The sequence below is a fragment of the Myotis davidii genome, unplaced genomic scaffold (assembly GCF_000327345.1).
Source record: "Myotis davidii unplaced genomic scaffold, ASM32734v1 scaffold663, whole genome shotgun sequence".
Taxonomy (NCBI): Eukaryota; Metazoa; Chordata; class Mammalia; order Chiroptera; family Vespertilionidae; genus Myotis; species Myotis davidii.
In genome coordinates, this window is record NW_006295816.1 from 1,200,041 (window position 1) to 1,218,116 (window position 18,076).

General features: G+C 48.0%; 1 protein-coding gene across 1 annotated transcript in view; it reads right to left on the minus strand.

The window, feature by feature from the left end:
* The window catches only part of SLC25A20 (solute carrier family 25 (carnitine/acylcarnitine translocase), member 20), a 20,111-nt gene extending 2,242 nt beyond the window's left edge, over window positions 1-17,869 (minus strand). The window contains exons 1-7 of the mRNA XM_006770580.2: window positions 17,770-17,869; window positions 17,219-17,304; window positions 13,385-13,477; window positions 9,160-9,287; window positions 6,790-6,880; window positions 967-1,084; window positions 4-26 (exon numbers count right to left, since the gene is read on the minus strand). Of these exons, the coding sequence (XP_006770643.1) occupies window positions 4-26; window positions 967-1,084; window positions 6,790-6,880; window positions 9,160-9,287; window positions 13,385-13,477; window positions 17,219-17,304; window positions 17,770-17,869 (639 nt within the window). The remainder of the gene's footprint in view (window positions 1-3; window positions 27-966; window positions 1,085-6,789; window positions 6,881-9,159; window positions 9,288-13,384; window positions 13,478-17,218; window positions 17,305-17,769) is intronic.
* Window positions 17,870-18,076: the final 207 nt, after the last annotated feature.

Genomic DNA, 18,076 nt, shown 5'->3' on the forward strand with positions numbered 1-18,076 from the left:
GAAATACATCCCGCTGGCTGGAACATCTGTTCGTGGCGAGAGGGATGTGAGGTAAACGGTGTAAGTCCCCCCGGTTTCCTGAACTTAGCAGAGCGGAGCGCGCCCATCCTGCGGGCTCCTGGAAGTCCCTCAGAAGCACCCTCCTGCCGTGATCGCAATAGGGACCAGATGCTGCTCTGGGGCAAGCGCAGGGGAGTGAGTGTAAACACACATGACGTCACCTCACGTTCCAAGTCCCTCTGCGTGGTCCCACTGACATGCCCACCCAAGCAGTTAGAACGGCACCTCGCATCTGGCCTTCCTCCCAGCTACCAGCTCAGGACAAGGGTGGGGCCGTCTCTGCCTCTCCGACTGTCTCTCCAAACCAGGGAGAGCCCTAGCCTGTTCGGCTCAGTGGACAGAGCATCGGCCTGCGAACTGAAGGGTCCCAGGTTCAAGGGCACATGCCCAGGAAGCGGGCTCGATCCCCAGTAGGGAGCATGCAGGAGGCAGCCAATCAATGATTCTCTCATCATTGACCTTTCTCTTCCCTCCTTCCTCTCTGAAATCAATAAAAATATATTAAAGCCCTAGCCGATTTGGCTCAGTAGATATAGAGCTTCAGCCTGCGGACTGCAGGGTCCTAGGTTCGATAATAATTTTTTTTTAAATGTGTTAAAAAACAAAACAGGGAGAGCCCAATTGTTCCAAAGTCACTCTTTCTTCCCACTCATCCCTCCAGCCACAATTTCTGCCGACGTGCCACTCCCCTCCAACGTCACTGTCATGACTCCTCCCCCGAGGGGCAGCCCCCAGAAGGGTGGAAGGCCCCTCTGCCTGTGTGTGTCCCCGGTGGCCGGAGGCGAGACGGCCCAGACCAGGACACAGTCCCAGCCTGCCGGAGCGCGTGCTGTGCTGCCAAGGCTGGTGTGGGTGCTCCTCAGGTGGGCCCTCCAGTGCCCTCAGGGGCGCGGCCTCGAGGCTTACCTCGCATGAGGGTGAGCACAGTCCCCTTGTAGATGCCTCGGATCCCGGACTCCTGGTACACCTTCTTCGCACAGTCCAGGGCACCGGTGTACTTGGTTTCCCCGGAAGAAGCCTGAATCTGAGGGGAGCAAGGAGGCAGCAGGTCAGCAGGAGCCTCACGGGCAGCAGACACGGCAGCTTAGAGAAGACTGCAGGCGAGCAAGGAAGTGGCCAGTGGCACGGGGCCCGCAGAAGGTGACTGTCACACAGCCGTGATGTGGAACGGACAGGTTGGTGCGAGTCCCTATGCAACAGGCCAGGTGAAGGTCTCAAAAATGTACACGCACCGAGGAGAAAAAAATCAACAGAGGAGGAGTTGGAAACGAAGTGAAGAACTCTCCCCAGTACAAAAGCATTCCCAATAAGTGAGTTGGAAGATCTAGACAGGAGGAGACAAACACACGTCGTTCACTTAGTCTATTTCAACAAATATCCATGGGCACAACTCCATGCCAAGACCTAACCGACCATGAAGCGTGGTAAGAAAAGGTGAACTGGCCCTGACCGGTGTGGCTCAGTGGATGGAGCGTCGGCCTGCGGACTGAACGATCCCGGGTTCGATTCTGGTCAAGGGCATGTACCTTGGCTGAGGGAACATTCCCAGTAGGGGGTGTGCAGGAGGCAGCTGATCAATGTTTCTCTCTCATCGATGTTTCTAACTCTCTATCCCTCTCCCTTCCCCTCTACAAAAAATCAATAAAATATATTTTTAAAAAAAGTAAAAAGAAAAGAAAAGGTGAACTAGAAGCTGCATCCAGAGCTCTCCAAGTGTCTAGATCAGCGATGGCGAACCTATGACACGCGTGTCACCTTTTTTTGGTTGATTTTTCTGTTAAATGGCATTTAAATATATAAAATAAATATCAAAAACATAAGTCTTTGTTTTACTATGGTTGCAAATATCAAAAAATTTCTATATGCGACACGGCACCAGAGTTAAGTTAGGGTTTTTCAAAATGCTGACACGCCGAGCTCAAAAGGTTCGCCATCACTGGTCTAGATAGAGGTCCTGTGCAGAGCCCGGGGAGGGCCAGGAGAGGGCCCCCTCCCAGTCCCAGGGACCCAGGGCCTAAGATAAGAGCCAAGAGCCTGAGGGCGGGTAGGCAGGGTGTCATCCCAGAAATGCCCTGAGAGAAAGACAGGCCCAAGCAGAACCCAAAGCAAGAACTGAGCCAGGAGGAATCAGAACAACGGGGCATCAACCAAAGAGTAATGAAAGCTGAAAAGAGAGTACAGCTTTAACAGTTCCAAGGAGAAGCACTTCCAAACTAAATTCATAAACCCAATCACTGTCTTACATACCAGCACTGACCAGTTAAAAAATAATGAAAAAAAAAATCCCATTCAAAATAGCAATAAAATATATGTGCATCAAGCAATAGGGTTTGCATTTCCAAGGGACATATAAAAGGTAAAGAGAGAGAGAGAGACATAATTCTGGTTAGGATGCCGAAACCGGTTTGGCTCAGTGGATAGAGCGCCAGCCTGCGGACTGAGAGGTCCCGGGTTTGATTCCGGTCAAGGGCATGTACCTGGGTTGCGGGCACATCCCTGGTGGTGGATGTGCAGGAGGCAGCTGATCGATGTTTCTCTCTCATCGATGTTTCTAACTCTATCTCTCTCCCTTCCTCTCTGTGAAAAATCAATAAAAAAAATATATATATATAAAAAAATAATTCTGGTTAGGAAAAGCTTCCAATTAGAAAGATGTCAATTTTTCTGGAAGATTAAAAATGGCGGCAGAGTAGGAGGATGCTGCATGGACATGCTCCCAGGAATGAGCTGGAATTACAACTGAAATACAGAAAGGCTTTGTGAATAATCAACGGAAAACTCACAGGAGAGAACCCTGATACCTACAGACCGAAGGTGGAGACCGCACAGAGACTGGTAGGAGGGGCGGAGGTGTGAAAGGGCTGGCCAGGTACCCACAGACGGCAACTGAAGTCCCGGGGAGATAGCTCGGCTGTGGGGTGCCACTGAGAACTCTGGGATCTAATCCCGAAGCTGGGCTTCCCAGCAGAGATAAGAAATTTATCTGAAACAGAGTTCAGAGTAATGATGTTAAAAATGCTCAACAGTATGAAAAGATATAGTAACTATGAAAAAAGAACAGTCTGAGATAAAGAATGACATAACAGAAATAAAGAACACATTGGAAGGAATACACAGCAGATTAGGGGAAGCTGAGGATCAAATCAGAGAATTAGAAGACTGAGTTGAAAATATCACTCAATTAGAGAACCAAAAAGAAAAAACAATTAAAAAACAGGAGGACAGCCCTAGCCGGTTTGGCTCAGTAGAAAGAGCGTTGGCTTGCGGACTGAAGGGTCCTCGGTTCAATTCTGGTCAAGGGCATGTACCTCGGTTGCGGCACATCCCTAGTAGGGGGTGTGTAGGAGGCGGCTGACCGATGTTTCTCTCTCATTGATGTTTCTAACTCTCTATCCCTCTCCCTTCCTCTCTGTAAAAAAATCAATAAAATATATTAAAAAACAAAACAAAAACAGGAGGACAGCTTAAGGGAGCTGTGGGACAATGTGAAACATAACAATATTAGAATAGCAGGTGCAGAGGAGGCAGAAAAAGAGAAAGGAATAGAGAAGGTGTTAGGAGATATAATGGTAGAAAACTTCCCTAACCTGGTAAAGGAAAAAGTCACACAAATTCAGGAGGCACAGAGAACCCCAAACAAGAAGAACCCAGATCCACACCCAGACACATCATAATGAAAATGCCAAAAATTAAAAACAAAGGGGGAATCTTAAAGGCAGCAAGAGAAAACTGTTACCTATAAAGGAGCTCCCATAAGGCTGACACCTGATTTCTCATCAGAAACTGTACAGGCCAGAGGGAATGGCACGAAGTACTCAAGGTAATGGAAAGCAAGGATCTGAGACCAAGATTACTATATCCAGCAAGACTATCATTCACAATAGACGGTCAAATAAAGAGCTTCCCAGACAAAAAAGGGGCTAAAGGAGTTCATCACCACCAAGCCAGCATTACAGGGAATGCTAAAGGGACTGCTGGAAGGGGTTGTTGAGAAGAAGAAACAGAGAGAAACCTAGCCATGCGGAATTAAAATGGCTGTAAATAAGTACCTCTCAATAATAACTCTAAATGTACATGGATTAAATGCTCCAATCAAAAGGCGTAGGGTAGATGAACGGATACAAAAACATGACCCAACTATATGCTGTCTACAAGAGATCCACCTCAAAGCAAAAGACAACTTTATACTTAAAATCCTTTTATTCTTGAAATATTAATGTTTATTGCATGTAACATTATTATATTTAAGATCGTTTTTCTTGAAATATTAAGGTTTATTGCATGTACATTATTATATTTAAAATCGTTTTTCTTGAAATAAAAAACACTGGGGAAAAAAGAAGGATGTGAATTTTTCTAAAAATAACAAAGAAACTATAGGCTGGGAGAAAATATTTGTAAACCACACATCTAACAAAGCACTATCATCTAGAATAAAGGACTGTCAAAATTCAATAATATAAAAATAATCCAATTAGAAAATGGGCAAAATATATGAACAGACATTTCACCAAATAGGATATACAGAGAGCAAAGAGCACATAAAAAGAGTTCAACATCTTCAGCTACTAGGGAAATACAAATTAACAAGAGCTATCACTACACAAGTGTGTCAGAACGGCTAAAATTAAAATAGTGAAAACACCAGATGCTGGTGAGGATGCAGAGAAACTGGATCACTCACACACTGCTGGTGGGAAAAAATGGTCCAACCCCAAAACTGTTTGGTAGTTTCTTTAAAAAACTAAACATGCAACTACCATATGATTCAGTAACTGTACTACTGGGCATTTATCCCAGAGAAATGAAGATTTATTTTCTCAGAAAAATCTCTATATAAATGTTTATAACATCTTTATTCATAATAGCCCCAAACTGGAAACAACCAGATGTCCTTCAATGGATAAAAAGTTAAACACATTGTGGCTCATCCACACCATGAACTCCTTAACAGGAATGAATTATTCATACATCAACAATAGGAATGAATCCCCAGAAAAGTATGCTGAGTTTAAAAAGCCAATATGGGCTCAGCTGGTTTGGCTCAGTGGTTGAGCATTGACCTATGAACCAGGAAGTCCATTCCAGTTGGGACACATGCCTGGGTTGCAGACTCAATGCCCAGTAGGGGAAGCAGGAGGCAGCCAATCAGCAGTTCTCTCTCATCATTGATGTTTCCGTCTCTCTCTCCTTCTCCCTTCTTCTCTAAAGTCAATAAAATATATTTAAAAAGAAAAAAAAGTTCACATACTATAAGATTCCATTTACATAACATTCTTGAAGTTTCAGAATTATAGAACGAGAGTACAGATTAATGGTTGCTGGAGCGGTTAAGGACTGGAGGGGGAGGAGTGGATATGGTTATAAGAGGCCTGTGGCAGGCTGGGAACGTTCTGTGTTGTGACTGTACCAATGTCAATGCCCTGGTTGTGATGTGCCATAGTTTTAAGATGTTACCATTGTGAGAAAGCCAGGTAAAGGGCACACGGGATCTCTATGTTTATTTCTTTCCTTGTTTTTTCTTGGTATTATTTCTCACAACTGCACGTGAGTCTATTATATTATCTCAAAATAAAAAGCCTAAGTTAAAAAATATACGAAATGGGATGACAGATGTAAACCAGGAAAAAGAACTTGCCACATAAGTGATTAATAATCTTAATCCCAAAGGAAAAAAAAATAACTTTAATCTGTCCAAAGCTTTTATAAATCAATTTAGAAAAAAGAAAAAAAAAAGAGCAAGGAACACAAATAGGTTCTTCCCAAAGGAAAAATACAAGCAACTAATATTCATCAAAACAATCAGGTGCATGTGTAGAATCTTACTTACAGAGATCTTCGCTGTGGCATGTAATCTGTCACACCCCTAGGTAAGGGATTATTGACAGCCATATTGCAATGGCAGCCATATATGTAATGAAATCAGTTGCAGAAAATTATGCTTGAGAAAAATAATCACAGAAAAATAATATGGTATATCAAGGGGGAAAAGTTAGTTATAAAACAACTGTAGTAGGTGATCCCAATTTTATTTCAAAAGATAACATTTCTTAATATAGATGTTTATCAAAAAGACTAAATTCACACAGAAGCGTAACCATGGTTACCTCAGTGGGATAGTATCATGGGTGATAAATACGTGTTTTTTTCCTTTGTGCTTCTCTGCATTATGAAAATTTCCCAGCAAGAATTGTGTATTAGCCCTGGCTGGTTTGGCTCAGTGGATAGAGTGTCGGCCTGCGGACTGAAGGGTCCTGGGTTCAATTCTGGTCAAGGGCACATGCCTGGGTTGCGGGCTCGATCCCCAGTGGGGCCGTGCAGGAGGTGGCCGATCGATGATTCTCTCTCATCATTGATGTTTCTCTCTCTCTCTCTCTCTCTCCCTTCCTCTCTGAAACTAATAAAAATAAAAACCAATAAAAAGAAAAAGGTGAAGGGAACCTGCCTGGTTTGGCTCAGCAGATAGAGCGTCAGTCTGCGGACTGAAGGGTCCTCAGTTTGATTCCGGTCAAGGGTACAGGCCCGGGTTGCGGGCTCGATCCCCAGTGGGGGGCGTGCAGGAGGCAGCCGATCAATGACTCTCTCTCATTATTGATGTTTCTACCTCTCTCTCCCTCTCCCTTCCTCTCTGAAATCAATTTAAAAAAAAGGTAAAAGGACATAAACATCCACATATTGTATCTGAGTAGAAAAGCTAGCCACCTCTCCCCACCCAGATCACAGTCTTACCTGTAACAAGCACTTGATCCGTTCTCCAGGGGTCATGATTCCCGTGGTGAATACACCAGATAGCATCCCAGCTGCAAACAGCTGGGGGTAGCTGTATTGAAAACAAAACAGAGACAAGTACCTGTGACTACCTGCCCAGGACAGAGGCAATCCCAGCAGAGGATGACTTTGTAAGAAAAAATAAGTCCTTGGACTGGGCAGAAAGCCCAGCACAGATAAATCATATTTTGCACAAAAGCCAAGTTCCAGGTGTATTCTGATGTCAAACCTCCCAGGGCAGGAGCCTCAGTGTCAAGAGCCACGCGACGCCCACCTGTACGTGCAGTGGCCTCACCGGCAGGGAGAGAAACTCTATGGCAAGATACGGTTTCCGCCCCGGGGCCTGCCACGCACAGTGACTATGGACAACTCCCCAGCTCTCTGGGCCCTGCTTTCCCGTCCATAAATCTCAGGGTTGCTGGGGGTGAGGAGGAGCCACTAATCAGGACTGGGTCTCAGTCGGTCCCAGATCCCCTCCCATCTCACCGCCTCTGGAGCACAAGGGCCTGGAGGGCAGCTGCGGCCACCTCCACGGGCCGAGGGGCAGCCTGGTCAGTCCTAAGGAGTGAGCTCTGAGAGACTGAGAGGGTCAGGCAGGGGTGGGCCCTAGACAGGCATGGTGGTCCTGTGGCCTCTGTGCAGGGAACAGGCCCCAGTGGCCAGCGATATGGCTCCTCACCCTGGCCCCAGAGGATGAGCCGCACACAATGTTTGGAGGAGTCCTAGCATCTGAGCCCACAGCCGTCACGCCCTGTCTGGCATCTTGCCTTCTGGGATGAGCAACACCAGGCTGGTCTAGAGGGAACGGGACTTACAGCTACAGTGAACAGCTCAACGGAGTCCCCCCAATTTAGCAAATGTTGCTGAAGAACTTGACTTACTCGCTTACGCCTCAGGCCGCACCTAACCCCAAGCCTCTGCCGCATGAGCCTCAGGCCAGTTCCACCCAAAGGGGAGCCGAGCCCTGAGGAACCGTCTCAACAGCCCGGTCTGTCCACACGCTCGCCCAGGCAGGGCCACGCATCGGCCGGGCCGGGCAAGCCCCGCACCAAGGCTGACGGCTCAACAGCCAAGAGACGTACCCACGGTGTCCTTCACGTCCCGTTCACACTGTCCCCTGGGGAGACCTCTCCGCAAATACACGTCCCCTTATGTGGCCGCGCGCCATTCTCCCAGGACGCCCGGACCCTAGGCCGGGCTCACCCCCACCTCCTGGAACGGGACTTTCCTGGGAATGGGTGGCTGTGTGCACAGGGCACCAAGTAGACACTCTGCCTGCCTCCAGCTTCTGCCACCTGGGGGGCGTCTGTGAGAGCTGGCCCTTCCTGGGCGTCTACCCCAAGGCCCTGGCGCTGCTCCTTTCCACTCGACCCTCAGAGGCTGCTCACTGCAGGGAGGGGACACGGCGGGGGGGGGGGGGGGGGGGTCCTGAGTGTGTGAGCCTCCACATACGCAGGACAGTGTCCCTGATGCTGACAGGATCTAAGGCAGCGGTTCTCAACCTGTGGGTCGCGGCCCCTTTGGCGGTCGAACGACCCTTTCACAGGGGTCGCCTAAGACCATCCTGCATGTCAGATATTTACATGACGATTCATAACAGCAGCAACATGACAGCTATGAAGTAGCCACGAAAATCATGTTATGGCTGGGTCACAGCATGAGGAACTGAATTTAAAGGGCCAGAAGGTGGAGAACCACTGCTCTAAGGGGAACACAATCCACAGACCAAAGTACTGGCAGCGACCCCACTGGGGTCGGGTGCGTGGCCCCGGAACAGCCGTGAGAAGCCTGTTTTCAGGAGCTACTTGTGTCATGAGCTGTAACGCTGACTCATCTGCCCCTGCATCCCCAAATCCGACTTCTTAACGTTTACTGAAGAGAAAAACAGCAACTCATCTCATGTTATCAGAGAAACTAACATCAGACGCCATTATAACTGTGTTATAAAAATGGAGTAAAAGAAAAATGGGAAACTCCCTTCCCCAACCGGGTGACGGGAAGCAAGGCTGCCGCTGTCATTACTGAGCTCCCACAGGGCTGGGCCCGGCCCCACGGGAGCGAGCAGACCTCACAGCGCCCGCCCGCCCGGTATCAGTACTGTCCCCGGTGACGGGTGAGAGCAACACGACTTTACAGAAGGAACTGGACAACCTGGCGAGGAAGGGGGGATGCTTTTCCCTTTCGGTTCGCAGGGCAGAGGAAGTGTAAGCGGCTCCCGCGTGCGGCACTTCCAGGGCCCAGGTGGGCAGCCACCCCTGCCAGCCACGGTTCTCTCCTTGAACCCGGTCACCACGGCAGCCCATCTGGGGCTCCAGGCCCGAGAGCACTCACCTGAGCACGTCTTCTGGGTGTTTCTGTTGCAGTTTCTTCCCCAAACCAAACCCAAAGAAGCACACGGCGAACATGGGGGTGACCCCGATGATGGGGGCGGCCATGCCTCGATACAGCCCCCTGACGCCCTGCAAGGAAGCAGAAGCTGTTTGTAGACACCCCGCCCTTCACACCGAGGCCTCCTTCCTCACCTCTCCGCTAAGCAAGGAGAGGTTTTAAAAGGAAGAAAAGCTCGCCGAAACTGGTTTGGCTCAGTGGATAGAGCATCGGCCTGCGGACTGGGGGGGCCCGGGTTCGATTCCGGTCAGGGGCATGTACCTGGGTCGCGGGCACGTCCCCAGTGGGAGGTGTGCAGGAGGCAGCTGATCGATGTTTCTCTCTCATCGATGTTTCTGGCTCTCTATCTCTCTCCCTTCCTCTCTGTAAAAAAATCAATAAAATATATTTTTTTTAAAAAAAGATGTTTCTAACTATCTCTCTCCCTTCTTCTCTGTAAAAAATCAATGAAATATATTTTTTAAAAAAAGGAAGAAAAGCCCACATTAATCAGAAATAGTTGTCCTCTTAGCCGTGGCCAGTGGGATGCGGTTGGCCGTCGTTCCAAGCACCAAAAGGGCTCTGGGGGGATTCCCAGTCAGGGCACATGCTCAAGCTGCAGGCTCGATCCCCGATAGGGAGCACGGGGAAGGCATGACTTTAAAAACAAATACAAAAGTCCCTCCCACATCAATGCTTCTCTCTCGCTCTCTCTCTCCCTCTCCTTTCCTCTCTCTCAAAATCAATAAAAAGTATTTTTAAAAGAGAGAAATAATTGTACTTAATGTACTGTTGGAGAAAATGGAAAACAGTGTCCATTCTGGAAGAAAATCTGGCAGTATCATACCTTTTACCAGGAAATTCTGTCCAGAAATGTATGCTAAGGAAATACTCAAAGATGTAAAATAATAATAATACCATCAGGCACTTATAAGGTACCAACATTTTGGAATGAATCTAAAAGCTCCCAAATAGGAGATAAATGAGACAAAGTGTAGAAATTCCATAAACAGACTACCACACACTCATGAAATCACATGGCAACATGAAGAGACCATCAAGTGAAAACAAAGCTATAAAACAGGAAGTACAATGTGATGTGACTTCCTTTTTGTAAGATTACAGGTGATGAAGAAATTTTGTACTTTCCAAGTGTGAAGACATGGGATTTTCGTTGTTAAAAACAATAGTAGGACCGCACATCCGTTTTCACCAGCATAGTTTGGTATGAAAGCAATGAGGTGGCAGCTTTAGGCAGACAGTAGGACACAGAGACAGACATCCCGACCAAACGAGGGCAGTGAACCAGGGAAGGGACGGTCCGGACCTGGGAGAGCAGCGGTCAGCCCGAGCGCGGGGGGCCTTCCTGAGAGGAAGCCTATCCACAGGGGGGTGCACGAAGGGGGCGCCAGAGGCTGTTCCCAAGGAGACCTGCAGAACCACACACACGGGAACAGCACGCCCACTGCCCGCGTGTGGGAACCGGGCGGCACCCGGGAGCATTTAGGGTAATTTAGGGTACAGGGTGGCGGAGACAGCCACGGATAGAAACACAAGCGACTGAAAACGGACATAATGATCACCCCAACCTCAGGAAAAACAGAGTTGCACAATAAATGGATGCACGTCACTCAATGAACGGAAGAAAGCAGCGTATGTGTATATATAGTTGCAATCAGAAACAGTGAACTGGATTAGATCACAAAGTTCGCGGGGAGAGGTAATGTAAGAGTCAGAATCATCTTCCACAAACAGGGAGACACATGAGAATGTGTGAACCGGAGCAGGAGTGTGTGTTGTGCAGCTCCACAGAAACAGCTGCACAGCGCTTTGCTGCTTTGTTACAAGCCTTTCGGTAACAACTAAGTGCTTGTGTCACTTTCATACAAAATAATTTTTAAAACAAACACAAGGAATGTAGCAGTTGCTCCTTATGGAGGGCAGCAGTAACAGAGAGGGGTGCTGCGGGGGGGTCCACAACTAAAGGGGCACAACTGCACCAGTCGGCCCACTTGGCTCCTGCAAAGGTCAAAGGCTACTACAGGCTGGAAGCAGACACTGGAGGCAGGAAACAGGAAAGGGTGAACGGAGGAGGAGCTACAAAGCCACGGGGACAAAGTCCTTCCAAAGCCCCTCTCGGGGCTCCCACCTGGCTGGGCAGGATGCTCGGGTCCTGAGGGGCCACACCCAGCCCCCTGACAGCTCCAGCCTTCCTTCCACCATGCTGGCCCACCCAGACCCAGGCAGCACAACAAGACCTCTCTCCACCTGGCAGCTCGGGGAAGCAGAGCCACGTCTGGTACAACGAAAACCAGGGACGCACGCCAAGATGGAGTCAGGGAGTCTAGTTAACCCTGCAGGGAATGGGGTTTACACAAGCCATTCTCACCAGGCCCCCGGCCACCAGCACATGGCCAGCACTAAACAGCGGTTCAATACCGTTGTTGCCCAGGGGGCAGGTAAACTTGCCTCTCTTCCTTCCACAGGGCAGGGGACTCGGAGCAAAATCTCCCTCCCATCCCCGTCCTGCAGGAGCCCGGACGACTTCTCCCCAAGGCTGAGTCTCCACTAACCAGTGGAATCCCCTCTTCATCTGAGTGACACCTGCTTCTCAGTTTCTACATATTTAATAGGGCATTTATTCATATGAGAGTTATATTTTAGGAAGCAAAGGAAAAATTTTCAACAAGTTCTTTTTATTTTATTTTATTTTATTTTTATTTTTTTTAGAGAGATAGGGAGTTAGAAACATCGATGAGAGAGAAACATCGATCAGCTGCCTCTTGCACATCTATTGGGGATGTGCCCGCAACCCAGGTACATGCCCTTGACCGGAATCGAACCTGGGACCTTTCAGTCCGCAGGCCGACGCTCTATCCACTGAGCCAAACCGGTTTCGGCAACAAGTTCTTTTTAAACGTGTGCTAATGAAGTGAGTATAAATGTCACTAGTAATTAAAACTTTTTAAATACTCTCAACAACCAAGATTTTTAAAAAGTGAAATTTCTAAAAATATTATTTTTATTGATATCAGAGAGGAAGGGAAAGGAAGAGAGATAGAAACATCAATGATGAGAGAGAATCATTGATTGGCTGCCTCTTGCTCGCTCTCCGGTCTCCCCACTGGCAACTAAGCCCTCAACCTGGGCATGTGTCCTTGGCCTGAATCAAACCCAGGACCCTTCAGTCCACAGGCTGACGCTCTATCCACTGAGCCGAACCGGCTAGGGCAAAAGTGAAATATTTAAAAAATAATTAAAAAAATAAAGCTTTTAAAAAATTCCATGTTTTCACTCTAAGCAATATCTGGAAAATTATGTAACCCGGTAACCCCAAACCAATTAGTGTACTTGTCGGCCTTGGGGGGTGAAGACGGCCGGCCTCTCTCACTGTTCCTCAGACTCTGACTTTTCCTCCAGGCTTTACCTAAACGTCTGCCACCGATTCTCCATCAAACTGACTGATCCAGATTTGTATTTTCTGTGGAGAGCGGCTACAGCGTTTGGACAGGTTCAAGCTTTGGACTAATGAGAGGGCACGGTCCTCTCCTGGCAAAGCCACGTGCAAGTCGCAGCACAGTTATAGCCGAAGGCTACGGTTGTAAGGTTGACCTTATGGTATGAACTTGTGGTCCCAGGAAGCTGAGTGATGTGGGCTTGATAGAGTTCAGGTGCATGTAACTGAGTAAGATTCGAAACCCTTGAGAACGCAGTAAACATCTTGACCACGCCCTTACTTTGCTTCGTGGAACCTGGCTATAAAATAGACTCGGCTTGCAGGCTGTGGCGCTGTCTCTCTAATGAGGGCAGCGTCCACCCAGCCCCAGCTTTATTCTCTTGTCTGTCTTCTTTAATCCTTCACCGCCGCCCCCCCGACCCCCCAGGTTCACCCACGGCCGTGCTGGCGCGGCAGAATTTTCTCCCACTTCAATTACTCCTCATTAATTTCCTATGCTCCAAATTCTGCCTTCCAATTATGCTTTAGTCATCCACATAAAACTGGAACCGGAACTAGCAAAGACTCCAGAGCGATGCCAATAGGAGGGCATAGGATGGCATGGTAAGAGGGGCACCACTGTGGGCTAGACCTCCAGCAGAACTGCACAAAGTAAACCTACCCCGGGGGTCACAAGCCCACCCTGTGAATGTGTTCCTCCAGGTAGGACTGCCCAGCACCAACAAACAATACCTCTCTCATAAGAGTCTTCCGGAAACAGTCAAAGGTCCCAGAATACATGGGAGGCTGTCCAGGCAAACTCGGGGGCTGCGTCTGCAGTCGGACCTGAAATCAGAAGTTCAAATACAGTCATTTCCCAGAACAGAACTGCCTCATTCAACCTGTTGCATTCAGACTTGTCTTCCCTCCAGTTTATTCAAACCCTGTCCTGACCAGTCATCAGTAGCATGCTTTTAGAGGGACAGTTCCTCTGAGTCTCCATTTACTTCTTACCTAATGTATCCCACAACGACCCAGCTTTAGTGAGATCAAGTGACATGCCAGGAACTAGCTGATGCAAAGCTAAGCTCTAGCCACCACCCACTCCAACATGGAGTGGCATGTTAGTACATAGTTGGATAAGGTGCTCAACAAGGGCATTTTGGAGGGAGGTGGATTTAACCTCGTTTTTCTTGGTTCTCACCCTCCCTTTTTTTATATATACTTTATTGATTTCAGAGAGGAAGGGAGAGAGAGAGAGAGACAGACAGAAACATCAATGATGTGAGAAAAATCATTGTTTGGCTGTATCCTGCACGCACCTCCCCACCACCACCACCAGGGATCGAGCCCGAAACCTAGGCATGTGCCCTTGACCGGAATTGAACCTGGGACCCTTCAGTCCGCAGGCCAATGCGCTATTCACTGAGCAACACCGGCTAGGGCGGTCCTCATTCTGCTTGACCTTGTGGTGTACCCAATGCTCAACTGTTCTCTTTCTTTCTTTCTTTTTAAATATATTTTTTTGTTTTTTTTTTTTTTTACAGAGAGTAAGGGAGAGAGAGAGTGAGAAACAGCGATGAGAGAGATACATCGATCAGCTGCCTCCTGCCCACCTCCTACTGGGGATGTGCCCGCAACCCAGGTACATGCCCCTGACCGGAATCGAACCCGGGACCTTTCAGTCCGCAGGCCGACGCTCTATCCACTGAGCCAAACCGGTTTTGGCTGTTCTCTCTCTTTCCACCCCGTCTCAGTACTGCCTCCTCTGTCTCCGTTTCCACTCCAGGCATTCTCCAAGGCTTAGCACCCTCCTCATCCGGCCCACAATTCCTTTCAGAAAACTCAGATTCCAAAAGAAAAGAAAAGAAAGCTCAGATCCCAGGGCTTCAGCTTCTGCTCAGTGATGATGTCACTGTGGTTTCCAGACTTGCTCTCCCACCTTTAGGGCCACGTTTCCATTTGCCTGGAGAAGCTCTCCTACTCAAATCACCTCCAGAATCCACCCTCCTGATGAACGTCCCATTTGTGCCAGAGCCGCCTAACTACCCTCTTTCTCAGGACTTAAAACCCTAGCATTACCTCAGATACTTCTTGTTGCTCTTCTTCTTTTCTTTTTTTTTTTATAATAAATTTTTATTGATTTCAAAGAGGAAAGGAGAGGGGAAGAGGGATAGAAACATCCATGATGAGAGAGAATCATTGATCGGCTGCCTCCTGCACAGCCCCTACTGGGGATTGAGCCCACAACCCAGGCAGGTATCATTGACTGGAATTGAACCCGGGACCCTTCAGTCCGCAGGCCGACGCTCTATCCACTGAGCCAAACCGGCCAGGGCTTCCTGTTGCTCTTCTTGCTCTTACCACATGAGTCCCAAGTCTGTTGGAGTAGTCCTTCAAGATGCTTCCAAATCCTATATTATTTCCCCCTCTCTGTCTGAGGCTTCTCCCAGGCCAGGTCCTCACCCATCCTTACCTTAGTGGCTTCCAATTATGTCCACTAATTCTTTAATACTCTTCCCTTCAAAAGATAAATCCTAATTTCTCTTCCCCGTGAATGTGGGCCAGATTCAGTGATTCACTCCTATCAAACAGAACGTAGTGGTACTGATACTGTGTGACCCAAGTGCACATCTGTGGATGAATGGATAAATAAGATGTGGTAAAAAAAAAAAATGTAATAGAAGTACTAGCCGGTTTGGCTCAGTGGCTAGAGCGTTGGCCTGCAGACTGAAAGGTCCCAGGTTTGACTCCAGTCAAGGGCACATGCCTGGGTTGTGGGCTCCATCTCTAGTGGGGGGCATGCAGGAGGCAGCTGATCAGTGATTCTCTTTCATCAATGATGTTTCTATTCTCTCCCTCTACCTTCCTCTGTGAAATAAAAAAGTTATATATGAAAAAAAAGTTATATATGATATAAATATACATATATATATATAATAGAAGACTAATCAGTTAAAAAATGACATTTTGCCATTTGAAAAAACATGAAAGGACCTTGAGTATAATGTTAAATGAAACAAGTCAGTAAGAGAAACAAAAGTACCATATGATTTCATTTATATGTGGAATCTAAAAAAACAAGAAAACAACAAAAAAATAAAAAAAATAAACAAAACAGCCCTGGCTGGTTTGGCTCAGTGGATAGAGCATTGACTTGCGGGCTGAAGGGTCCTGGGTTCGATTCCAGTCAAGGGCACATGCCTGGGTTGTGAGCTTGATCCCCAGAAGGGGGCGAGCTGGAATCTGGAATTTAAAGCTTAAAAAAAGGAGGACAAAATCAATCCATTATTTTGCATCAAAGAAGCATTAGGGAGATAAGTTAGAGTATGACCAGTCTAGCTATCAAGGTAGGAAAAGGGGCTGATATCAATTTCTTAGGAATCTATTATTTCCCAGACACTTCCCCCTTGCTTTCCTGCTGTCTGTCCTCAACACAGCAGGCAGAGTGATCCTTTTTAAAACACAAGTAAGAGCATGTCGCTTCTCTGATGGCTTCTCATTTCACTCAAGAGTAAAAGCCAGTGGCTTTCTGGGCTTATACTGTGCAACCCCCTTCCAACCCCAGTTCCTATTATCCTATGCTCCACACTGGTCTTGTTGTTTCTGCTACATGCCAGGCATGTTTTTGTCTTAGACCATTATATTATGTTTCTCTGGAATGCTTTTTCCTTAACACATTGTATGCGGGAAACGTATTTATACGTTTTATGTTGACTGGTAGTAGAGTGCGGGACACATATTAATATGTTTTTTGTAGACTAGCGGTAGAATGCAGGTAACATATAAATACGTAAACTAAAGTTATCGTAATTTTACTGAACGTTGCCATTTGCGCAAAAAATTAGCAAAAATGGCCCGTGCCACCTGTTAGCGCGCGATAAAAACTACCCGCAAACAATGTGTTAATTTGCATACGCAGGCGTGGAGCCAAGACTAAAGGCTCCGGCCAGAGTGAAGACTGAAGACTGCAGTTGCAGCAGAAAAGCCGAGCCTCGCTGTGGCCAGAGGGGAAGAGCCTAGCCTCAAGGCTTGGCTTCTCCACTGCGGCCGGACCAAAGGCCTGGGTCCCAGCTGCCGGAGGAAAACCGATGTCAGCAGCCAGGGGAAGGAAGGCCTATTGCGCGAATCTTCGTGCAACGGGCTTCTAGTATAAAAAATAAAGTAAAATAAAAAAATAAACACAACAAACTCATAGATACAGAGAACAGATTGGTGGTTCCCAGAGGGAAGGGGGAGGTGGTGCAGTGGGCTAAAGGGAGTTACCTGCATGGTGATGGGTAGTAATCAGACTTTGGGGTGATCACTTTGTAGTGCATACGGATATTGGATCATGATGCTGTATACCTGAAACTTTTTTTTTTTTAAGTAGGAAGAGGAGCCAGACAATTTTTTCACCAATGAGAGAAACACCGTTGCCTCCTGAACGTGCTCCCCTTGGGATCAACCCTGCAATCTGGGCGTTGTGCCCTGACCAGGAAATGAACCCACAACCCTCTGGTGCATGGGCCCGGATGCTCCAACCAACTGAGCCTCCCTGGTCAGGGGTGAGTGAACACTAGGTTTCATGTTTCACAATGCCCTCACTCGACAGGTTGCTTTAATCTGGGTCTTGCCATAGGATGACTCCAGCTCTCCTAGGTGAAAGACAGCAAAGAGCTTGCTGTCCAAACCTGCCAAGAGGACATGCCCCAGAGCCATTTCCCTGTTAGACGCCGGATCTGAATTCTAATGAACCCCCTACACCGGCCTCCTGCTCTATGAGACTCATATCTGCTCCCCACAAGGGCACCCAGGCCACCATCTGTCAATTTCCTCCACGTGTGTCCAGAAATAAGATCAGAAACTAGGATGAAACTCGGAATGCTGAGTCCCAGGGCATGACCTCTGGCCTCCACAAAGGCCTGGCCAAGTGTGAGAGAGGGAAAGACGCGAGAAATAGCGAGGAGGTAGGCGTGATGGGAGGAAGACCAGGGGAGAGCCCTGATGCGTGTCCTTCCCAAAGCCTGGTTTGACCAGGGCTTCTTCACCGGGATGCCGTGAACACAGGCCCGGCCCTGGGCAGCCGTCCCGGCTTCCTTGGCGGGGGCTCGGCCACTGAGGACATGATCGCTTCCCGCAGGGGCCACTCAGCCAACCTGGGGACAGGCTGCAGGTGGCCACCGCCCCCTCGCGAAGGGAAAGGTGGAAGGAGATGGCAATGGGGCACTCTGCCCACAGCAGTGTGTCCAACGGCATCTACGGAATGACCGTGCCTCTGTCTTTTCTTTTTTTTTTTAAATATATATATATATTTATTGACAGAGAGGAAGGGAAAGGGATAGAGAGTTAGAAACATCAATGAGAGAGAAGTATCAATCAGCTGCCTCCTGCACACCCCCTCCTGGAGATGTGCCTGCAACCAAGGTACATGCCCTTGGCCGGAATCAAACCTGGGACCCTTCA